At 36.0% G+C, this 25,804-nt stretch overlaps 1 protein-coding gene across 1 annotated transcript; it reads left to right on the forward strand.

Annotated features, from left to right (window-relative positions):
• On the forward strand, positions 1-25,477 carry LOC140052406 (ankyrin repeat domain-containing protein 17-like). The gene is made up of 30 exons (XM_072098017.1): positions 1-325; positions 2,236-2,389; positions 6,883-7,045; positions 7,274-7,412; positions 7,522-7,669; positions 7,885-8,118; positions 8,706-8,848; positions 9,545-9,734; positions 10,372-10,563; positions 11,430-11,539; positions 11,983-12,070; positions 12,515-12,642; positions 12,934-13,186; positions 13,447-14,343; positions 14,460-14,783; positions 14,972-15,117; positions 15,686-15,828; positions 16,117-16,330; positions 16,473-16,710; positions 16,965-17,065; positions 17,307-17,402; positions 18,154-18,270; positions 18,422-18,575; positions 19,183-19,513; positions 20,347-20,514; positions 20,911-21,057; positions 21,397-23,000; positions 23,183-23,325; positions 23,756-23,815; positions 24,138-25,477. The coding sequence occupies exons 1-30, from the start codon at positions 131-133 to the stop codon at positions 24,165-24,167; spliced, it is 7,050 nt and encodes a 2,349-aa protein (XP_071954118.1). The 5' UTR covers positions 1-130; the 3' UTR covers positions 24,168-25,477.
• The last annotated feature ends 327 nt before the right edge of the window (positions 25,478-25,804 follow it).

The raw sequence follows: 25,804 nt of genomic DNA on the forward strand, positions 1-25,804 counted from the left end.
TATGGCTGCTCGTACATCAGAATAGAAGAACAAGTCGTAGGAGAATAATGCCGTAATTTGTCCTTTTTTCTGGAATAATTTTAAGTAAGAAGCATTCAGTATAAATATTATGTAAACATAGAGTAAGAAAATGCAGAATGGTGGGGATGAAAATACCGGAACTGCTCTTCCTGAGTCAAAACTTTGCGAAGCCCAGCAGAAGTTGCTGAGTCTGAGCTCCACGTTAGATCAGGTTGAAGGGAACTTGAATTCAATACAAGAGGATTTGTCGAAATCACAAGAGATGCCTAACTTATCAGGCAGTGAAGAAGCAGAGGCTTCAGAGGTAAATCATCAGTACCTGAATGTTTCAGCTTTAAATTCAGAGAAGATGACAGGTTAACCAGCAATACTTTAGGCTAGCGACTGTCCTGATTGGGTTAATCAAAATGAGGATTGGCTGGCTAGGCTAGCTAGCCCTTCTTTTATTTTTTTTAGCCACCTACCCATAGAATTAGGCCTAGCCTAAGCCTATATGTCTTTTCGTGTTGTCTCGCTTATGTTTGATTATATCTTAGTATATCTTATGTTAGTTACTGTTGATGAAACATGTAAAAATACATGTGAATTAAAGATAGGCCTACCATACCAAGATATTGAAATATGCTTATCTTATCTACCTACTACTAGGCTACTACTCTTGGGGTGATCCGTTCCCAGCCAGCCCTACTAGCCTAGTACGCCTAACAATAACATGTGATGTGTAGGCCTAGCCTATATGGCCTAGTAGTAGGCCTATAATCAAAATAAACCCCTGAATATTAAATCTGTAACACTATAACAAAAATTGGGTAAACTATGTTGACCTAGCTTGGCCCCTATTTATGCACTTGTCAATTGTATGACCCACTATACGACCCCCGAGAGAGGTGCGTCATGGGTGCGTCATTTACAAAGAATTACAGGGGTGCGTCTAAAAACCTAGATGGTCATTGGTACGTCACATCAAAATGAACAAGGTGTGTCAATGTCCGTCACTCTACCACCCACCATATCATAAACAACATGGTCACAGTGCGTCAAAATGGGTGCGTCATGGTCACCTAAAGGTAAGTCACCTTTTTGACGCACGGGTGCGTCATGATATTCAAAAGTAAGACGCACATCGGACAAATGACGCACCTCTCCCGGGGGTCGTATAGTGGGTCATACAATTGACAAGTGCATTATTATACCGGCTACCAACTTATCCATCCCTCTAGCCTCTCATAATAACTTATTAATATAATAAGCATATAATATAATGCCTAGGGCCTAAATGCTGGAAAATTATATTAGTTAGGCCGCCTATTCAATGTTAAATTCTGGGGGGTTTTTTTTTGCGAAAAAATGTTTTATTTGTTGTTTTTCTTTGTTTCTTTAAATGGATTGTTTGTCAAATGCATGGTGTTGTGTGGTAATGCACTTGTCAATTGTATGACCCACTATACGACCCCGGGAGAGGTGCGTCATTTGTCCGATATACGACATACCTTATGAATACCATGACACACCTGTGCGTAAAAAATGTGCCTTACCTTTACTGTAGGTGGCCATGACGCACCCATTTTGACGCACTGTGACCATGTTGTTTATGATATGGTGTGTGGTAAAGTGATCAGTCAGTAATTATTTGTAAATTACGCACCTCTTCCGGGGGTTGTATAGTGGGTCATACACTTGATAGAAATCTGTTGTTGAAATGATGTTTGAAACATTGTGCTGTTATCAGAAAATGTAGTCCTACTGTATCCAACAATTGTATTTTCTCTTTTTTAACTATTATTAACATTAGGGACTCATTGATATATTGTTAACAAAACATAATGATGAAACAAAATAAACGACTATACATGTCATCATTGCTACTGTAATTTCTAAACCATGAGAACCTAATTGTAGAATGTGCCACAATAAACATTGCTTTTAGGATGTACACTAGTCTTCATGGATCATACAGTATTTCAGATGTCTACCTTCATAGCTATGATTGCCCTTTGTTCTCCCAGTACAATATACAAAATTAAGTAACTAAAACTGTACAGCAACTTTTTTTTTGTCAAAATCGAGAAGAATAAGTTTTTTGGGCAAGGAAAAGTTCAAAAAGTGACTTAGTCTTCACAAAGAATGTCTACAAAACCAAAGTACTGATGATTTGATTATTTAAAAGAATATACTACTAATACTATACTACTGTAATTGCCTTTTTTACCTCAGATTTCACCTTTCATCCTGGATAAGGAATTAGAACATTTTGACGGGGAGCCGATACTGGACACTGCTTCCAAGCTTCTACACCTAGATCCAAGCGGAACACCTGACCTCCGAACTGTTGACCCAGAAACATTAGAAGCACTACTTGAAGCTGCAGGCAAGTTACATTTTTATGCTTTATTTTTAATACAGTCGACTCCGCCTAAGTCGAATTCGCGTAAGTCGAACGAAAAATCGCGTAAGTTGAATTGTTATGAAAGTCCCAATTCTTTCCTATACATTACTGTGTAAATTTTATTTGTAAGTCAAATTTTTCTAAGTCGAAATTCGTCTAAGTCAACGTCTTTTTGCGGTCTGAATACACACATTCTTTAGTAATTTATATCGTATAAGTCGAAGTCACAAATCATGCGGCAACAACGCGCTAAAAAAGCCGATGAAACGTACGGAAATTAAATAAACAAACGGGAGAGGTGATAATGTGGGACCATATCGATTCTCTCATACAGGTTATATAGTACAGTAGAACCTTCATTTTAAGTATGGTACGGGACCAAAAGGCGTACGTAAAACAAGGGATTCGTAAAATCAAGGTTGACCTTAAATTGACCCCAAATACGTAGAGATCGTAGCTAGCCGTGTTTGCCTACTTCTGTACAGTATGCAGGTGGTCACTAGCTAGGCCTTGCCTAGACTATTCAGGCCAGGCTAGCAGGCCTAGCAAGATGTGAGGCCTAACTAGAAAAGTACAGTATATACAGGCTGTGCGATGTTTAAATAAAGTGTAAAATATAATTGTTTTCTATCAATAAAAACAGTCGCTGCTTTAGGGGGAATGCACATGTGTAGCTTGTCCCACACACAGCAGAATTCCACACACAGCCATGATTGTGGCTTTGTGTGCTTTGTTGTTGTTAAATTGCGCCCTCAATGTAAGAAAATGATGACGTCATCGGTTATTTTAAGCGTACGTAAAATCGAGGGAACGTAAAATCAGGGTACGTAAAACACAGGTTCTACTGTATAGGCGGCGTCCTATAACTCGCGCTAATATTATACTGTATCTGTAGAACTTGAGCGGCGTGGGTACCCATTTTTGTGTTAGACAGATGGCAATAAACAATGGATACCGATTTCGAATAAGAACTGAAATGTATTTAATTATACGTTTTCGTATTGTTACGATTAAACCATAAAGAAAATACAGTTTGTCATTGCCGATTATTAGGCCTAGCTAGCTAAGCAAACTCAATTCAAGAAGGCTCATTGTGTGGGGGGGCTGCGATCGCGACAGGGTCAACTAGCTGGGCCTAGCCACATAGTGAGTGGACCTAGGCCTAGCATTTTTTTTTTACAAATCTGTAAGTCGAAGTTCGCATAACTCGAATTTTTATACCGGTCCAATTAGATTCGACTTAGGTGCAGTCGACAGGCGCAGTGTATAAAGATTACATATTACATACATTTTCCTTTGAAAATTATCTATGCATACTAAGTATTCTTATATATTTGTGTTTGCCTTATCTATATTATAAGTGAGAGAGTTTGTCTGTTTGTCTGTCTGTTTGTTTGTTTGTTCGTTATACAAAATTTTGTTACTGCACATAATCTTACAGGGGTATCAAAATGACCGCAATTGTACCGGGAATGTTCTAAGCTATATTTCAACATCATCCGCCACCTAGGATCCAAGTTAGGGACCAAAATGTGGTCAAACCCCCCCCCCCCCCCTTTCGATGTTTGTTCGTTATAAAAATTTCTGTTTCTGCACGTAACCATACGTATGGGGTATCAGAATGATGGCAATTGTACCCGGAAGGTTTTAAACTACATTTAAAAAAATTCCCCCGACTCCTGGGTTTTTTGTGGGAGGGGTGGGGCGGGGGTGGTGTGGTGGTTTTTGATGTCATTTTTTGCTAGGGCTCGGGGTTGTAGGCTATTGAATTGTAAAATTATACTACAAAAGTTTTACAGTATTTTAATTATCCTCAGCAAGGCGTATATAGATATACTCATTAACCAATATGACACCTATTCATTTACACATTTAGCAAAGTACTTTAACCATATCCAGCTATGTATCGGTCTCTTGGATTGTCTCAGTACAGACATCCATTCCTGTGTGAACATACAAACGTTGTTTACTGTTACTGTGTTCAACTACACCACCAATCCTCCAAGGGAAAAACGCCCATTGTGGGAGAGTGGGGTTGGGAGATAGGGTTTGGGTTCAGGGGATAGTGGAGATTTTGCTTACACCAGAATTGTGGTTGGAAAATGTTAAAGTATTTAATCATCCCTGGGAAGCGGATGGGAGTTTGGGGTGGGGATGTAGGCCTATGACCATGACCGAAACTGTATTTGGAATGTTTTAAACTACATTTGAAAACTGCCACTGAGGGATTATGGGTTGGGAGTGATAACAACACAATTTGTACTGGAACCGGCCAGTGTATCTGGGGTGTGTTTGTAGGGGGAGGAGGAGCGAAAATACTAGCGTAATGAAGTAGCCCATATGATTGGATTGTACTAGGAAAAGTTACTAAATTTGAACTGTCCAGGGGAGGAGTTAAGGTTTGTTGATGGTGGCTGGGGTGGTGAAAGGAGAAAGAAGGCTAGGGGGCCGCAGTATCTAAATTACATATTTTAATTATCAGCCAATATGACACCTATTCATTTACACAATTTACAATGTACTTCAACCATTATTAGACCCATCGTAGCTATGCATACTCCTCTCAATTCGAAGCTTAGATTGAATTTGTCCATCACTGGGAAGAATTTGTTTTTAAGAAAGAGTATAGGGTGTTATTGAAGAGGGGTGGAGGTTGGTAAGTATAGACAGATACTGGCGTCGGGTGTTATGTACTGAGAAGGCTGTAAACTAATTTTGAAACCCGCCCTGGGGCGGGTATAATTGCTAGTTACTGTATAAGAGAAAAGAATAAAAATGTTTTTGCTGTAAAAATAAACTTTTATCAACAAAAATAATTGACTAATTATAATAAATAAACACTCCCTGATCTTGTTTATAATTTTAATAGAAGAACCATTTGATTTATGTTTTATATTTGTTTAAGAGAATGTTTAAATTGAGCTTGAGAATAACCCCATGATGGCGTTTAAACATTCTCATTTTCTTTTAATTACTTAAATGAAAATCGCATGTCATGCCAGCTCTGGCAAGTAAATCAAACGTTAATGTTTCTGGCTATTTATTTCATGGCTATGTACATATCGATTGGGCCATAGCCGCATGGAGTGTCATGAAAACGAAGTATTGATGTTCGATTTTATTTTCCGGAGGTGTACCAAAGCATTGGGTGAAACATAGAGATATTATAGTGTCTCTATCGGTGAAAGAAAGAACCTTTACACTATGACACTATGAACCTTTATTACCATGATTTTCTGAATATCAAAGAATTACATAATGTATTGTGGAAGCTTCATTTACTACAGCACTACAGTGTGTTTATTCATGCAGATCTCTTTTGTTTTCAATGGTTATATACATACCTGCACTTTCTTTTGTATGATAATAGAGTAGCAGGTTTTGTAGGCCTATACTGAGTTCAAATTTGTGTATTCTACTCTAAAACAAATACACAAATAAAAATAAACAGTACTACTGTAATGTATCATCAGTATTTAATGATTTACAACCTCATTTTGAACTAAGTATGTATGGTATTGGTATGGTTAGTTTAATGCTGATAATAAATCATTTGTTTAATTAAAGTTATACATTTTTGTTTAAATATGAAATAATATGTCTTTCAAAATGTTAGCTTTCCATTTGATTTGATTCGATTTATTTTGATACAGGGAGAATATTCACTAGACAAAAATGCAAACATTTACATGATGCCAGAAATAGCCCTGTGCAGTAAATCCCCAAAACGAATTAAATTTAATTTGATAAAATACATATTTTTATTATAATATTATAAAAAATGAACTGCTTATACAATTTTATTCCAATGTGTGGCTATTCCAATTTTATCCAATTTTGTATGTTTTAAAATATTTAAATATTTAATTATTAATCTATTTTACTAATAATAATGTAAAGTGGTAAATACTATATAGGTAATTCCAAGTAAGTAAAATTAATAAGTGTGGTTTCATTATAACTTACAGTATCTATAGTTAGATTTGCATAGTAACAGCCTGACTAACATAATGTGGTAAACACATGTTCACATTGCCCTTTGTTAATATGTTTTATTGTTTTCTTTAAAGCTGGTTGTAACACTGTAATAATTTTTAAAATCCCATTAAATTTAGAATAAGTTAGTTATACTGTGTTACTATTTTACACAGGTCAACTATTGCCTATTAACAGTAACAATAGGATTTCAATAAAATAAAAAAATTTGCTTAATCAAGTTAGTTCACAGCTTATAGCATTTTGTTTAAAAATTAAATTAGGTAATAAGTGTAAAGCTAAGTCAAAATACAACTGTTTAATTCCATTGAACAAAATCTATGAAATATATACTGGATACAGTACTTCACCTTTAATATTTACACTATGTCTCAAACAAACACTTTCGCATTTTTAAATAAAGCTTAATCATCTTCAAATATTATCTATGATGAAGATTAGAACTAAATTAAAGTCATTGGTTTTACTGTTCTTTATAGGCATTGATAAGCTTACAACTGCTGATGGGAAAGCTTTTACTGACCCTGAGATCCTACGCAAATTAACCTCTTCAGTGAGTTCTGCATTGGACGAGGCTGCAGCTGCCCTCAATCGGATGCGTGCAGAAAACGCTGCTGGAATAGGCAACGAAACAGCAGATGGGTAAGAATTGTGCTTAGTTACTGAAGTTGTATCCAGCTTAGCAAATGGCTATCAAACATAGTCTGGGCTAGTTAACCTCATTGCATGTTCTGATATTAGACTCATAACAACAATAGCCCTTACAGACGTGTTGACTGATGCCTGTATAAATAGATGCATCGTTGCCCGGCATATATCTATTCACATGGACGATAACCATATAAAATTAATCAATTGTCACATTTTCAGTGCATCATATATGGAGGATAGCGACAAAACTGCTGGTGCGACAATATTTGATGATGAAAAAGCCATTCATGAGACGACAGAGGAAGGCGAGAGTTTGCTTTCTTTAGCCTGTTCAGGTGGTTACTTTGAGCTAGCACAGGTAAGGATAGACATATTCACACACTAGCATTCTGTCATTCTAAATAGTATCAAGGCCCCACTTCAGACTCTTTTATTATTTCTGATTATAAATGTGATGTTCTTTGCAGGTGTTACTAAAAATGAATGCAGCTATTGAAGACCGTGGACTAAAGGGGGATTGTACGCCGCTAATGGAAGCGGCATCAGGGGGACATGTTGATGTTGTGCGATTGTTGATTGAATATGGTGCGCATGTCAACTCTAAATCACAAACAGGTATTTTCAGAAAACTTTATATAATATAAATGATAGAATGCAGATAAAAGGTATTCTGAGGATCCCATAATGCTTTCTATAAACATTTGAAAATATGCGATTTGATGTATTAATTTTTATTTTAAACTTGCCTAGACACAGACATTAAAGAAAAGCAATATCAATCATGAGACAGACACATTCTAATAACCTAATGAAATTTGTTACAATTTAAGGAAACACAGCACTAATGTATGCATGCAGTGGCGGCCATGAGGATGTTGTACAGGTACTGTTAGAGCATGGTGCCAATATCGAAGATCATAATGAGAATGGTCACACTCCATTAATGGAAGCAGCCAGTTGTGGTCACGTTGAAGTGGCTCGCTTGTTGCTGATGAGAGGCGCTGGAATTAATACACACTCCAACGAGTTCAAAGAGAGTGCTCTCACACTAGCCTGCTATAAAGGTACCTTTTAATGATAGTGTTAATCTGCTCATTTCTACTTCAATGTAAATTCTTACTTGTAGCTTTCAATATGAAATGAATAACATAGATGATCCTACCAGATCACCACACTGGGAGATGATCCTACCAGATCACCACACTGGGAGATGATCCTACCAGATCACCACACTGGGAGATGATCCTACCAGATCACCACACTGGGAGATGATCCTACCAGATCACCACACTGGGAGATGATCCTACCAGATCACCACACTGGGAGATGATCCTTTACTTTTTTCAAATAGTGTACCAAGTTCTTTAACATGCACTATATGTAAACATTTGCTTTACAAAGGATGGGGCAATGAGAGTAAGCATCTTGCCTAAAGATACAATCAGTATTGTACAAATAGGCTTGAACCTAATGCCTATCACATGCTAGTCCTATATTATCATTACACCATCACTCCCCAGGCAATCTGCCATCCAGAACACAACCAAGCCCAACATTGCTCAACTTCGGTGATCCTACGAGAATTGGTGTTCAACGTATCATGGCCGTATAATAGTAATATTTATCAAATACATGATTTCTCAATTTTCAGGTCATTTGGAAATGGTAAAGTTTCTATTGGAAGCAGGAGCTGACCATGAGCACAAGACAGATGAAATGCATACAGCATTAATGGAGGCTTCAATGGATGGTCATGTTGAGGTGGCACAACTCTTACTTGACCATGGGGCCCAGGTAAGCTTATCAATGCTAACTTTTGTCAAGAATATACTATAATTTATACTGAGTGAAAACTTCCTATCCCATTGGTTTTAAACATAAAGCTTAAAGCTCTGTCTACACTATCAAACTAGCCCAAATATGGTAGTGATATGATGTCATTGTGTCCATATATCGGCACATCACATTTTGTTGTCACAAGTTTGATAGTAAAAGTGGTTTAATAGTAGGAAAGCATTTAGTAGAATACTATTTAAATTCTCAGATTTTGTCATTTTTTCCATTTTCTTATTTCAGTAGTATTCAATATTCAAATTATGTTTAATAATCCTTCCTGAAATTCATTGCTTGTTTAAATAAATAATATAAATGTATGACAATAAAAATTTGAAAATGTACAGAATGAAAAGAAACAGACAACATTAAACATGAATAAAAATTCAAAACAATACAAATTATGAGATCCATTATTACCTTTAACATTTTTGTTAAAAAGTTGAAATGTCTTGTGGAAGGATTGAAGGAGAGAAGATACCGGTTGGTGTGAGAGGTCGGTGTTTGAAAGCGACCGTTGTGGACTAGGTAGTTAAGTTTGTTGTGAAGAGGGTGACCGGTGTCCTTTAAAATATTCTGGAATATTAATGTAGAGAAGTAGTTTTTAATCTACAGTTTTATGTTTGATAACTCAATTCTACTACTTGCTTATCTTAGGTTAACATGCCAGCAGACAGCTTTGAATCGCCACTGACATTAGCTGCATGTGGTGGGCATGTAGATCTAGCTGCTCTACTCATAGACAGAGGAGCAAATATAGAAGAAGTTAATGATGAAGGCTACACACCTCTAATGGAGGCTGCTAGGGAGGGACATGAAGAAATGGTTGCTTTGTTACTAGCTCAAGGTAAATACTTAAACAGGACCACAGAATGATAAGTTTTAAAGTTCACAGGTCAGTAAGTGGTTATCCACTGATGGTCGTTTTCCATTGAAATTTTTGTTGTTGTTGTTTGACCTTTTCCAAAACTCTCTAAAGATGGTAGGTATACACTGTAATGAAGCAGCACCCTTGGGTAAGCTTAATTTTAAAACTTGGGCAGAGTCACCACAAACCATAGCTATACAATCGGTACAGGTTCAAGTCACTTCTTGATCATTGTTCTGGTGGTAAAACAAGTCTTCTCAGATAAGGACTTAAAATGGAGGTCCAGTGTACAATTCTGGCTCATGTGCACTAAATAATCCAGTCCTTTCGGAAGAGTAGGAGGTTATCCCGTCGTACTGGTCTAATCAGCCCCTGTTGTTGTGGACTGACGAACGGGTGCCGTTTGGTGGCAGCACTCGAAACGAAGGAACCCTTTGGGGAGAAGAAGTTATTGTATGTGTAGTCCACACCTGTGCTCAATTTCAGCCCAGTTAGGCTGCAAGCCAAATGATATTTCCCTACATTTACTATAGTAAGTTTAAACATAACAATATGACTGACATTGAATCTGAGCCCAGCGCAATTAACTAACTTGATGTATTTGTTATAATTCTAGGTGCCAATATCAATGCACAAACAGAAGAGACCCAAGAGACTGCGCTAACTCTAGCCTGCTGCGGTGGGTTTCTAGAAGTAGCTAAATTCCTGATAGAAGTTGGAGCTGATATGGAGCTAGGCTGTTCAACACCACTAATGGAAGCCTCACAGGAGGGTCATGTAGAGCTGGTCAAATACCTACTTTATCAAGGTTTGTATGGATTTAATTGTGAAGCTGTTTTTGTAATTGATATAGATATTTTATTTTTATTCCCATACAAAAGCTGCGTGTCTTGCCCACAATTTGAATTTAGATAAATGTTTATCAAATACACATTTACCTATACAGTTGAACCTCTCGTAAGCGGCCACCCTCGGGTCCGGGAAAAGTGGCCACTTACGGAAGATGACCGCTTACGAGAGGGCCAAAATCACGTATTATGGCTATGGGCATCTACATTCTGCAACTAATTGTATTTTATTGTTTATGATCAGGTGGTTTAGTATTGTTTAAAAGCTTTTATCATATGAAAATGGTTGGTCAAAATCTGTGTAGTTTTCTCATCTCATCTAAAAAACACAGAAGTGTTCTTCATAGAAATGTTTTTAAAACTGCTTCGAAATAAAGCTAATATATAAAGCACAATAAGTATAACAATTTTATTTTCGGGTGGCCGCTTACGGGAGTTAATTTACCATAAAAAAATCTAATTTTTAGTATAAAAAAAAAGTGACCGTGGTCGCTTAGGGGAGGTATCCGCTTACGAGAGGTACCAAATACACTAATTAGATAGAAAGAACAAACAGGCTTTTAAGTGCAGCCGTTAAGGGAGGTGGCCGCTTAAGAGTGGTGGCCGCTCACGAAGGTTCAACTGTACTTCCAATATGCCCTATTAAACTTGTGTATTATTGTACTTTGTCTATCTAATTGACAAAATATAGCCTTAAATTGATACTAGATAAGTGATTGTTTTATGTATAACTTTCTTACACCATTTATAATAGCGTTTGGAGTCAATTCAGTCGGGAGAACACTTTGTAACAGATTGTAATTCTATTCTATTTTATTATATTCAGGAGCTAATGTACATGCCACTACTGCCACTGGGGACACTGCATTAACATATGCCTGTGAAAATGGTCACACTGATGTGGCAGATGTATTGTTAGCGTTTGGAGCTAACTTGGTAAGAATGTTGTATTAACTAATTTTACCATTTAAAAAACATTCTTTTTTCTTTTTGAATATTCTAAATTCTCAATAATTATGAAAACATAAAGAATAAAATAGTAAAATTTGAGAAGCTACATCATATAATTTAAAATTAATACAGTTTTATCTCAGTATTTCAACTTATCATCAATACACCCACTCCACCCAGGTGTACAAATGGGTACCTGGTAAGGTCAAGACACAACTTTGTGCAAATTACTACCTGCAATATGGGAGTATGTTTTTATATGTGTTTGATAACAAAATGACTTGGGTAGTAATATGTACACTGCTTAGAGTTTTCACAACATTAGGTGCTTTGTAAATCAAGGATATTATTATTAATACAATAATTAGTATTTTATAGTTACCTCGAAAATACTAATAAGAACATACATTTGATAATTTTCAAATTAGGAACACGAGTCCGAGGGTGGTAGAACACCATTGATGAAGGCTTCCAGAGCTGGACACCTGTGCACTGTACAATTCCTAATAAGCCGAGGTAAGCATTATGATAACATAATAAAAAGTGCATAACACTTCAAAATAGAATTAAGTAACATTACTTAAACGTCAACTAATAAAATGTGTAGTTTAATTATGATCTTGTTTACTAGTAAATTTAAAGATCAGATATAGACATGAATTTTAAATATAATATCTAGTTAAATATACATAAAACAAATGTAACAGAAATGAAAACGAAAAATCATGAATTTCCCTTAAAATGGCAAAATACAAAATTGTGCTATAAAAGCCAGACTTTTTTCAGTAGTTAGGTAGTTTAACCAATGTAATGCCATATCTGATTTCCTAGAAAGTAAAAAAAATGTGGTCGGTATGCAGCATGAGGTTCAAATTCTAAATAAAACTGGAAATACAAGTTGTAGACAATGTTTAATTGATTATTTAAAGCTATATTAAAAAAAACATTTGCCTTTTCCAGGAGCAAATGTGAATCGAGCAACAACCAACAATGACCACACTGTGCTGTCTCTTGCCTGTGCAGGAGGACATCTATCTGTTGTAGAATTGCTCTTGGCTCATGGAGCTAATCCAACTCATAAATTAAAGGTAAAATATATATATATACAACCACTTCGTCTCTGGATATAGCATAGTCCTATATTTTAACCATGCCCCTCTGATTTTATTGTATGCTATGCAACTTGGAATGCAACCCATATTGCGGTTCAATGCCGTCCCCAGATTTCTATTGCGGTACTGCCAAGCCTATAAAGTAAATTTTAATTAGCGGTGCATCTTTAATTCTGGGTAATCGTAGTTAATATATTACTTTATTGAAATAAACTTGATTAAACACATTTTGATTCTGATAACCATTTGGTTTGCATTTCTCAACAGGATGGCTCAACTAGTCTAATTGAAGCTGCCAAGGGAGGCCATTCCCAGGTAGTAGATCTGTTACTGGAGTATCCAGCCAATATGGTCCAAGCTAGCCTACCAATGGATGGTAGTATCACACCCCCAATTGAACAGCAGGGAGAGATCCCTAGGGTACCAACACAATCACTTCCAATGGTAGTACCCCCACAAGAACCAGACAAACATCCACAAGAAGGATCTCCAATGGTGGGACCCCCTGTGGTAATCCCAGGTAAGAAATTAAACATTGATTTGCCGTTCTAATTAATGAATTACTTAACTGTTGAGAACTTTCAATAAAGTTTAAGTAAAGAATGTGTAGACAAGTTTTTACCTATAAATCACCTATAATTGTTGCACTGCAAAAATCATGTAATGTTTATTGTCTCTAAATGATAATTCAAATTTATTTAATAAGTGATTCAGAGATGGTAAAACTTAATTATGCCTATATCAGATTAACAACTTTATTATGAACATTGATTTTGATAGGTGCTTTATCAGGAATAGCTGGCCAATCTTACCAAGATCTGCCAAATGCAATATACGACCCGTCCAACCAAAGTGATGCCAATCCAGAATCATACGTCAAATTCTTTAACAACGTTCCATGCTCATTCGAAAATGTTGCTAAATGGCCATCAGAATTCACTACCACCTCAAGCTCACCGTCACCTAAAAGACAAAAAACAGCAGAGGAACAAATTCTAGAGAAACAGCAGATAATAGCAGAGCTGCAGAAGGTAGAGCGGGAACTTCAAGAGCGTATGGAAGCTCAGAAAGCTCTTTCGCAACTGACTGCTTCAAAAGTTGCTGCTCAGTTCCGAGAGGTTGTACAGAGTCGACAGTTTGCAGCACACAATGCTGCGAATTTGATCCGGGAAGAGATTGATGAAATGGCAGAAGCAGCAGCTGAAGCAAATAATAACAAATCAAGAAAAGGTCCATTTGATGGTGAAGAAGATGATAGTGGACTTGGTGATTCAGAAATCCAACTGATGCGAGCTTCAGAAAATGTCTATCATGAACAGAGTGATGGTGGTGCGGAAGGATCTGGTGAAGCAGTTGCCATACAGGGTGTGATCAATGCCAAGTATACAGAACAAGATGAGGAACCAGAACCATTTATCCTAACAGATGAAGAAAGTATTCAGTCAGATAAACTGATAGCAACCCACTTAGCTCAGGCTGTTTTTGCACCAACACTTCCTCTTCCTGATGTACAGACTCTGTTGGCCAGAACAGGTCAAGTCAATGAGGTTGAACAAGGACTCATTGGGGAAGGTACTCAGACTCCTTGGGATGATGTCATGACAGAAACCAGTGATAAAGAACAACTGCTGGCTGCCGTTGTGGATACCTTACAAGATGCAGTCAATGCTGTATCAGGTATTCTTCTTATAATATTCTTGTGACCTAATTCTGATCCAACTAACCAAAAATAACATTTAATCTGTTATAAAATCTTTTTTGATTAAAAATATATTGAACAAATGTTTTTTTAGATGCTGAATGTCAAGAAGATATTAAGAAACCAATACCAGTAACCCATTCAGTAGGTACCCAGTGTGGCTATCCTGCCATAACCACTGATTTAGTACAGCAAATCACACCACCAACTCCTCAGTCAAAGGCCATTTCCGGGCCAGCATCCCCAGCCGATTTTGATATCGTACCACCTCCTGAACTGCACGCCCCTGTAGAGATTGACGCACGTACAGAGAGTAATCACGATACAGCACTGACCATAGCATGTGCTAGTGGACATGATGAAGTTATAAAACTGCTTCTGGAGAAAGGGTCAAACTTGGAACACAGGGATAAAAAAGGTATGTTTTTTAATTAATTTTACTTTAATAAAAGAAGCAACAGGGTTAATTAATTGAATTAATTGAAACGAAATTAATTAATTGAAACGTGTTATTCCGTTAAAAAAATAAGGCCAAAATAATTACTAATAACTTTAGCTCATGGTCTATTTAGCATAAAGTACATTATTCTATTTATTATCTAATAGGATTTACACCATTAATTCTCGGAGCTACTGCCGGCCACACCAGGTCTGTTGAGCTTCTCCTTCACCATGGTGCTGAGATTGAAGCGCAATCTGAAAGGACCAAAGACACGCCTCTTTCATTGGCATGCTCTGGTGGAAGATATGAGGTAAGACTATATTGGTAACTAATACCCTTTTCACATCTTCATAAATTTTTAATCGGGTTTGATCTCCCAATATAATACATGGCCTCATACATGCATACGTGAACGCGAGTCTTGGGAGAAAGCCTAGTTGCATCTGCATAAATTGTTAATCGGGTTTGATCTCCCAATATAATACATGGCCTCATACATGCATATGTGAACGCGAGTCTTGGGAGAAAGCCTAGTTGCATGTTATTTGATTACTATGATTGGTCAGTTTAATACCAAGGAAATACATGTGTGCAAATTAACAACTTGGGTCATCTCACAATAAAAAAAAATAGCCCTCTCATTGGTGTGTTTTTTTTGTTTTCAAGATTTTTTTGGAGAATTTTCTAAAAATTACCTTCACACTATGCAAACCTGGTTTCAATTGTTACAAGTTATTACTTTTTGCAGGTGTGAAATGGGTATAATCTATTTGAACTTTTACACATCTATGTGCTGTACAGAAAAAGTGGTCAGGAAGTGATCCTTAAAGATTTGACATTATACCACAATCACCTTCATCTTATTTTCTCTCTCCTAGGTTGTTGATCTGTTGTTATCCCGTGGTGCTAACAAAGAGCACCGCAATGTGTCTGACTATACACCACTTAGTCTGGCTGCGTCTGGTGGATATGTCAAAATAATTAAACTCCTATTACGACATGGGGCAGAGATTAATTCAAGGTTTGTAGTTCATGGTTTTGCAGTTGGTAACAAATTAATTTGTTTACAATAGTTTAATATTATGCAAGTATTTTTAGTCTTTCATTTTATACTGTAACGTACATAATTTGTTTCATTGATGGTACAATGCCAGTTACTCCTTCGCTATCTTATCATGCATTTACTAAATAACTGAATCATACATTCAGTATTCTCTATCACTTTGAATATAAATTTTCATTTAATTTGCATAATCATTTGCATACTGTAGCTACACCAATTGTAAGGCATTGTTGACTTTTATTTCAGAACTGGAAGTAAACTGGGAATATCTCCATTGATGCTAGCTGCTATGAATGGCCACACAGCAGCTGTAGAACTGTTGCTGGACATGGGAAGCGATATCAACGCCCAAATCGAAACTAACCGCAATACAGCACTGACACTAGCCTGTTTCCAAGGCCGGACAGAAGTTGTAAGCCTTCTAGTAGATCGTAAGGCAAATGTTGAACACAGGGCAAAGGCAAGTGAAACAAATATAATTCAGGCAGATTATTTATATTAATTGTTTAAATGGATGATTAAGTATGATGTTTTAAAGTATTGTACTGTACAGTATAATTATTATTTTTGACTACTAAAACCATTGTACTTTATTTTAACAGACTGGCCTAACACCGCTTATGGAAGCTGCATCTGGTGGTTATGCTGATGTAGGCAGAGTTCTTATTGAAAAAGGTGCCGATGTGAATGCTGCACCAGTTCCATCGTCAAGAGATACAGCATTAACCATTGCTGCGGATAAAGGGCATTACCGATTTGTGGAACTATTACTCCAATATGGTGCCCTAGTAGACGCGAAAAATAAGAAAGGGAATTCTCCACTATGGCTCTCCTGCAATGGTAATTCTTGTTTGTTTGTTTTATTATAGATAATGATAATTAATACTACTGGAAGCAAAATAAGTTAAATTCTTTGATAAAAGATGCATTATTACGATTGGTTCCCACTAGGATTGGTTCCCACTGGGACACAACAGAAGGATGTAAGCTCAACACAAGTTGACCAGCGATGGTTGGGATAATCCATCGTTTGCGATTTGTCAAATTACTTTTCTTTCGTCCTTGCACTGTAAATTTTTTTTTTCTCAATTTAGGTGGTCATTTGGAAGTTGTACAACTGTTGGTTAATGCCAAAGCTGACATTGATAGCCAAGATAATCGCAAAGTTTCCTGCCTTATGGCAGCCTTCCGCAAGGTTTGAAACATTTGTTAATAATGAATAATTTGAGTATTGATGTATATTGATTTTAATTTTATAATATTGGTAATAGTTTCTTGATGATGAAAAAGAACTGGTACTGTAACATGTAACAAAATTGTTAGAAGATAACTGAAGTTACAATTGATAATTTGTTTATTTCTTATTTCATCAATGTAGAGTATAACATGTGTCATTTTGTGTAAACCTTGTTTTTCTCTCATTGTGATTTTTTTAGGGTCATGTGAAGGTTGTAAAATGGATGGTTAAACATGTCAACCAATTTCCATCAGATACAGAATGTATGAGGTTTATTGCTACCATTTCAGATAAGGTAAGCATATCAGTTTATCAGCCACATACCTGAAACAAAGATTGTTTTATTTAGTTAGGATTCAGTTTTTACCAAAGTGCAAGTGAACTTTTAATTCATTATTTTGGTGAAATATCCGACATGAAATATCGTGAGTGGCGTTGCGGCTTGGTGGGAGTGGAGTTGTGGCTTGGTGGGAGTGGAGTTGTGGCTCGGTGGGAGTGGAGTTGTGGCTTGGTGGGAGTGAAGTTGTGACTTGGTGGAAGTGGAGTTGTGGCTTGGTGGGAGTGGAGTTGTGGCTTGGTGGGAGTGGAGTTGTGGCTTGGTGGGAGTTGAGTTATAGCTTGGTGAGAGTGGAGTTGTGACTTGGTGGGAGTGGAGTTGTGACTTGGTGGGAGTGGAGTTGTGACTTGGTGGGAGTGGAGTTGTGACTTGTGGTGGGATTGGAGTTGTGGCTTGGTGGGAGTGGAGTTGTGGCTTGGTGGGAGTGGAGTTATGGCTTGGTGGAAGTGGAGTTGTGGCTTGGTTATGATGCTTAGCTATCAATCCAAGGGTTTAAGTCCTGTCATTTGTTTGTCTTGTGAACATGATTGCCACCTTTAAGCAGGATAGTGAATGAATTCGCTTATGGTTATCCTGGGCAATTTGCCTAAATATATAAAAACGATAGAAAACAACAATAAGCCACATATCTGAAACAAATATACATATTTCCCATTTTTTTCTTTTCCTGAAGCTGTTTTAAATCCATTTTTATTTCTTTTCCTTCTAGGAACTACTAAAGAAATGTCATCAGTGTATGGAGATAATTGTCACGGCCAAAGATAGACAAGCCGCTGAAGCAAATAGAAATGCAAATATACTACTAGAAGAACTAGAATCGGAGAAGGTAAAATCATTGTCATTGTTTAATCATCAGTCATTCCTAATAAGAAAATACAATTTGTATAAAAAAAATGATGACATTTCCTAAAACATGATTTTTACTGGAATTTCATTGAAATAATAATAAAATTAAATATGAAATCATTGTTTTGTAGTCAAGGGAAGAAAATAGAAAAGCTGCTGCTGCTAAACGAAAGGAAAAGAAAAAATTAAAGAAGAGAGAAAAGAAAGCTGTGAAACCAGCCAATGACCAATCACAGGAGCCTGAAGAGGAAGATGATGAGGAAGATGAAAAGACTCCAGCTCAGAGTATGTATACATTCCTTTTGAGCTGTAAAAGAAGAAATGATGACTGAAGAAACTAAGGGGACGACAACATTTAGGCGTCAATTCGCAACTATAGAACTAATTAAGATTTAAAGATTGAGGATGTCTAACACCAATTAGACTGCCTTTCTTTGTGCAGTGTGTATAGATTCAAAGAGATTAACAACACATTTAGATGTCAATTGATAATCATTGATTATGAAACCAAGGCAATCTAACAACAGGATGCGGAGAGTATCTTCATAGTACAGTACTTTAGGTATTTGTCGCCGCCAGACATAAGATCAAAGAACTGTTACGAGTTCCTATCTTAACAAGGCGAGCTCAGTTTCCTGTTGTTAGACTGCCTTGATGCAACTCTGTCTAAACAGTAAAATCTGAAGTGGAATTTAAACAAAATGCATTTCTTGATGTCATTAATAAATCAAATCAAAATTATAATTTGGTTTAATAGAACACAATCAAATTATGTACATAATTGTGAATATTATTCAAAAGTGCGGACAAAACATTACTGAATATCAATTAATTTTGAATACAATGTTCTAATTTACTTCTAATCTTTTTTTTTTCTTATTAAATTGTTTAGTTGAAGAAACAGTACCGATAGAACCTCCAAGTGCCACAACCACAACAACAATTGGCAAAGTCCGAACTACGGACACTGTAGCACCTCAGTCAAGCAACCGAAAAGAGAAAGCGATCACCAAAACATCCACTGCCACTAGAGTAACAACAACCGTGGCGGTCGTAGCAAGCACCAAAGAGAGTGAGAAAAATGAGAAGAATAAAGTAAAAAGTTCTAAGAAAGATCTACTTTATAAAACATCAGGAGAAAATACTAAGAATGATCGAGGGAGGAGAAAAAGGCCATCGAAAGACACAAAAGCAAATAGTAATAGACATATTGAAAAGCCAATGTAAGTATTTAAATTAGATTAAAATCTTGGGTTTTGGTAACCTGGTTTCACATTTCATGATTACAATTAGAATGCACAATGGCATAATACAGAGCATAACAATGAGGACCAACATAGAAGTAAACTTATCTCAGTTGGCCCTTTAACATGGTTACAAAAAATAATAAGAACAAGTGGGAATAATGAAGCATCAGTGTAATAAGAATGAAAGGTTTAAAGATGTATTGTCCCTTGAAACACAAAAAATGAAGGTCAAAATATTCTAAATTTAAATTGGCCATATCAATGTAATATTAAAGTTATTCGGTTATACTTTAAGTCGAAAATTCGAGCCAAAAACAACAAGTTTACATAATTAACAGGTAAATTAATTTGATTACATTTCGTCTGGAAAATCGTCACGAGCGGAAGTAAATAAAGATTTCAAACCACGAGTATGCATTATGCATGATGCTAATTAGGATTGTTTACAACTCGTCACGGTTGAGAAGGTGTTTTCATACAGTTTTAGGATTATGCATACAGAGTAGCCAAACAAGCATGTTGCATTATGAGATATGTTTTGATCGAAAACTTTGACTGGAAGTCGCAGTTATTTTTTGAACAAAAAAACGTCTGTATTTCAGTTAAATGATATATTTTTTACTATTGTGATACTTCAAAATGACCCACTTTTTTTCAAAATCTTTTTTTTTTTTAATTAGTCAAAGGGACAATACATCTTTAAAGATTTTTATTTCAATCAATTTTATAACAGTATGTGAAGCGCTGCAGATTAAGAGCTTTTCATAGAAAATGGGCGCAAAATAAGTGTTAATGTTTATGATTTACAGGGTATCTGAGGATTACAATGGTTTGACACCAATCTCGCTAACCAAGAATGCACGCATGGGAGATAACAACTTAGTGGCATCAGTAGGCAGTAAAACAGCGCCATCATTAATTGTGAGCCCTAAGCGCGGTCAACGACGAGACGATGGATGGATGGAAGTTGTACGAAGGTTAGTATACATTTTGATTGTGAAAAACAACACTTAAAGTAACTGATAATGATTTATATTCAGGAATTCTTTTTAAACATATATAATCTTAATTGATTGAATGCATGCCCTACTCTGAGAATGCCTGTGGGTGTAACTCGAACCAATGAACTCCAGATCACTAGCCTAGCATTCAGACCTCTAGACCACTTAGCTTGCGCTGATGACTAGGGTTAGATTCAAGCCCAAGAAACAGCAGGAACTGTACTAACAGGATTGTAATTTAATAACTACTTCAAAGTACTTATTAAATTATATATAATCTTGTTTTTATAATCAATAAAGTTATTGATGTAAGCTATAACATATGTATGTTCTTGTTTGGAAGAAAATAAATATTGATTTGATTTGTTTCAGGTCTAAAAAAGTAGCTGTACCTGGTAGTGCTATAAGTCGAGTGATTGGCAGAGGTGGTTGTAACATCAATGCCATTCGTGAAGTAACTGGTGCACATATTGATGTAGATAAACAGAATAAAGGAGGAGAACGTACTATTAATATCAAGTAAGTTCTATAATGATCACTCTGCTAGCTAATTATGATGACAAATGCTACCATGCCATTTGAAACATTAATTACATTTTTTAAACGTAATAATACTATGAAGGAGAATATGTTGAGTGTTTTATTTTGGTTTAAATTTTTCTTCCTTTTTTTTGTTATTTAATGTTATTGTTCATTGAGTATAATCGCGCCCATTTAGGATGAATTTATTTGTACACAAGAGTTTAAAAAATTGTACAATCTGAGTGTAATCCCACCTACTATACTTTTCTTCAGATTTCATACACAGGCCATTGATAATTAGTTAAAACATAAACAAGTTTTTCATTTTGTCCACAGGGGCTCTGCTGATTCTACACGCCATGCTCATCAGTTAATCAATGCACTTATAAAAGATCCCAACAAAGAGTTAGATGAGATCATACCAAAATTTAAAAAGGCTCATTTATCCCACAATTCCTCGGTGGTCACTGCTACTGTCACATCCTCTACAGCTCGCATCAACTCTGCTACATATTCCTCCACCACTCAACGTGTATCAACCATCATATCTTCAAGCTCACAGTCCATGTCAAAGAACACCAGTGCAAAGATCTCTGCATCAAATGGAAAGTTGACGAATTCTATTTCGTCTGTTACACCGAGCTACCACATACACCAATCAGCAAGTCAGACCCGAACTCAGCCGCACGGCGTTGACTTGTCCCATTTGTCAGGAATAAGGCCGAAGATGCATTCCCAAAATCCGTTTCCTGTTGGTTATCCACCTGGTCCATCTGTGCTTCAGAGACATCCAACTGCTACAATGGTTAGGCCCCCTGCACCTGGAATGACACCAGCTTTTCCTACAGTGCGACACAGCCCTGTAATTCGCCAGCTTTTTCCATCAGAGCCAAAGCAAATTCCTATGCCTCCTGATAATTCAAGCGTTGGTATGCATATAAGACATCCAGCTATACAAACATCTGGAATACAACCACATAGAATGCCATCACCAGGTATGCAGACACCTGTCAACTTTCCCAACAGAATGCCAGTAGATGTAGCTGTTAGAAATCCTCATGCTATCAGTGGTCACACTCCACCAGTACAGCATCACATTGGTAACCATTCAATGATACAGCCAGCCGTTGGAACTCCTAATTCACACTTCAGTGAACAGGTTATAAGTCGCCCTACTTCCGTTGGTGTTCAAAGTACAATGACTCCCTCTTCTGTGACGGTGACAACAACTACTACACGAACATACAACCTGTTTTCTGATGCATCTTCAATGGCTTCTACGGATATGTTCAGGGTTGGACCTATTGGTCAGCCACCCCAAGCTAAGCCAGTTGGACCCATTTCACTTCCTGAAACACACATTGCAGATGTTGTAGAAAAGTCAAAAGCTCCAGGTTTCAATCGAAGCGGTCCTATATCGTCCAATCTCCGTAATGTTACTATACCGGCTTCAATTTTAAGTAATACTATCTCTAAATCAAATGTCGGCATGGCAGCATCTGCTTTTCGACCACAGCAAAACAGCTTTCCTGTTGCTCCTGCACAAACATCTCAACCATTTCCACCATCCTATTCAGGTCCATCCCAGACCAGTCCTTGTAGTCCAAGAGATCTTCAAGAACGATCGCAGTTGAATGTAAATGCGCAGCCATTTGTACCGGTAAAGATAACACCATCCATGCAGTCTCCAACACACAGCAGTGCATCACAGGATGGCTCACCAGGGGCTTCTCCCAGATCAAGCACGGAATCGTCCAGTCCTGTTCTATCAAATGACACAAGTGGTTTATCAGATAGGAAACTCAGGCCAATTGGTACTGAACGAAGCCGTCAACAACAACGACGAACACCAACTGGCTTTCCAACTCTGCCGTCGGGTACTGAACTTGGCAACCAACCTTGTCAGGCAACTGGCATCAGTATCTGGTCATATAAACCTGGTTAGTAAATTACTATAATATGTGAATATAAAAGGCAATCAAGTCTAGAGTGTATTATTCCAATCATGGTGTGCTAACTAACACAAAACTAAACCTTTACACCTTTACTGCACCAATTGATTGTAGGTTGTCAAATTATCAACATTCACTAATTACATTGCTTATGTATCATTTACATACAGGTGATGGAGGTAACAGCTGGCTTCATACATCTCCACAATCTGTTGAGGAGAGTCTTCTGGAAAACCACAAGCTGCATACCTCTGGTGTGATTGGTAGACGTACTAATGTAGAGGGAGATTTCCACATGAATGCCGCTATGATGGTCAGTCTGATATGATTTTAAAAAAAAGGGATTTTACTGTATTCGAATAAACATCCCCCACTTTGAATAAACACCCCTCTCGAGTAAACACCCGCCATAGAACATCATTCAGAATAAACGCCCTGGCGAGTTTATTTCCTTGAAAAAAACGCCTCGCCACGGGCATACACACACTAATTGTATTACAACACATTTCTGTTTGTAGTAAAATTTAACAATTGAAATGATCTACAATTTACCATTTTGATACAATTTTTACTGTATTATTTTATCACTTCTTGATATATAATTGTGTTGTATTTTTTCATATCTAGAGGGTATTTATTTGATTATGAATGTTACCACATACACCCAAAGAAAAAAAATAAACACCTTTTGCTCTAGTTTGGTAATCCATTAAAAGTAAAATGTTACTTTTGTATCATTGTAGACATCTAATTCTATATTTGGAGGTTGGAGCAGTGGTACTGGTGATGCTTCAGAGAAAAATGTGAGTTATTTGGCAATAAAATGACATTATTTTAAGTGCAGCTAATTCTATAATAAACGTATATACAAAAATTATGTATTAAGTTTTTTAATCATTTCTTTTTTAACCAATTTGGTTGAATTTATTTTTATTAGGCCAAAAGTATATATATTTGTTAAATGTCACAAATTCTAAAAAATTTCAATTTCATCATCGCAATCGTATAGGTTGACACTCAACAAGTATATTTATTTGGCTGTTTAGTAAGCCGTTTATATATATTTTGTTAAAGAAAGGTATTGGTCTGGTAAAATAATCTTAAATGTTTACTTTTATTTGATAGGTGTGGAGTGACTGGTCTAGTACAATGTAACCAAGATGATGTTGTTCTGTTATTACAAAGCTAGCATTTCATTTGACCTTTAGCTTATATAAAATATAGATGATAAAGAATGCAAATGTATACCCATGGAACTCCTTAATGTAATGTTTCTATATTGGTTGGTACTCTTTTGGCATCCTTATCGTTGGTTATTTGTTCAAATGTGGTGATCAAATCTTTAAGTTGCTTACCAAAAAAAAAAACCTGGTTGGTGTTTACATTATGTCCTGCTTTGATTATCTTGGTGTACTACTAAATTGTTTAAATCATTTATCGATCCAAAGAAAAGTAAATCATTTAAGGATCTGGAAAGCAGTTAAAATTTATGTTTACTATCATGTAAAGATAATTGTGGTGGAGTTTACTATTCAAGTATTTCTATTATATGCCTCCTTACCACACAATGTGGTAGTGAATTATATTATGTATTCTTAACATGGTATTGTATACAGTTTTCCCTTCAGTTATAACAAGGAGCTAACTAAAAAGATGTGCTTTGAAAAAACAAGAAATTTAATTGTTAATTTAATCTTAAAATCTTATTTACTATTGATCATGGTAAAAAGAATCTGTAAAAAACAAACAAAACTTATCATCCATAGTAACTGCCATGCTATTAAATGGTTAACCCTTTGCAAATACTTCTTGTTTTTAATTCGAGAAAGGTTGATTTGCTGTAGAAAAATTATTTGAAAGTAGATATTTTAGGAAGCACATTTCGGAAATTATGCTAGAGTTTTGTTAATAATTGAAATTGTTCAGGTTTCATATTTTGCATTGCAAAATAGGCTGACTATGAGATACAATGTTTTTTTTTAAATTATTATCATGAAATATGTAAAACAGTTTTATTTATCGTTATCATATTTTAAAATTAACTCTTAAAACATTTGTCATTAAGTTAATGTTGTGATAGATGCGAGAGAAAAATGAATCAACCATGCTTTATGTATGTTGTGCAACCATAATGTTAAATGTTTATTAATAATCCAAATTTAATGTACATCAGTGTATGTTGATAGAAGCTCTTATAGATTTTCTCTCCCAATTAAATCTATACACATTATTTAGCCAAGAAAAGAATTAAAAGGCTTCTGACTGGGAACCAGTAAAAAACGTTGAATAATTTAAACTCCCTTTGTCCAAATCTTTTAATTTGATACAGTAATGTATATTATTCATGACTTTATTATTGGAGACCTATGTATAACATGCATTCTGATAATGTCTATGTTCCATTATAATGGGTGTACTGTATTTGTTAGACTTCATGATTATTAAACTCAAGTTATGCCACTGAATTTTGTGTTCCTTTTCTCTATATTGCAATTGAATTAAAAATGTGTATTACCATATTTAGTCAAATAAACAGATTGTTCAGGAAGGTTTTTAGAGGGGGGCATTTATTCGAGGGAGGAGTTTATTCGGGGAGGCGTATATTTTTAGGTAATCATTTAGAATAAAATGATCACCTATTGTTATTGTATGAAATCTTTATTCTTATGATTCTTTATTTCTCTCTGTACAGATTTTGTGTAACAAATATCTCAAAAAGTTTAATGTCAATGATTACTAAAAGTTCACAAAGTCTTTCAAATACTTTAACTTAGTTCTAATAAGCTTTCCAG

This window comes from Antedon mediterranea, chromosome 6 (assembly GCF_964355755.1).
Source record: "Antedon mediterranea chromosome 6, ecAntMedi1.1, whole genome shotgun sequence".
NCBI lineage: Eukaryota > Metazoa > Echinodermata > Crinoidea > Comatulida > Antedonidae > Antedon > Antedon mediterranea.

Excerpts from the sequence above, each read along its gene's own strand:
- LOC140052406 (XM_072098017.1), top strand. The coding sequence starts at position 131 with ATGCAGAATGGTGGGGATGAAAATACCGGAACTGCTCTTCCTGAGTCA. Across the intron at positions 23,001-23,182 it reads TATCTGGTCATATAAACCTG|GTGATGGAGGTAACAGCTGG; the intron begins GTTAGTAAATTA and ends ATTTACATACAG. Across the intron at positions 23,816-24,137 it reads GTGATGCTTCAGAGAAAAAT|GTGTGGAGTGACTGGTCTAG; the intron begins GTGAGTTATTTG and ends TTTATTTGATAG.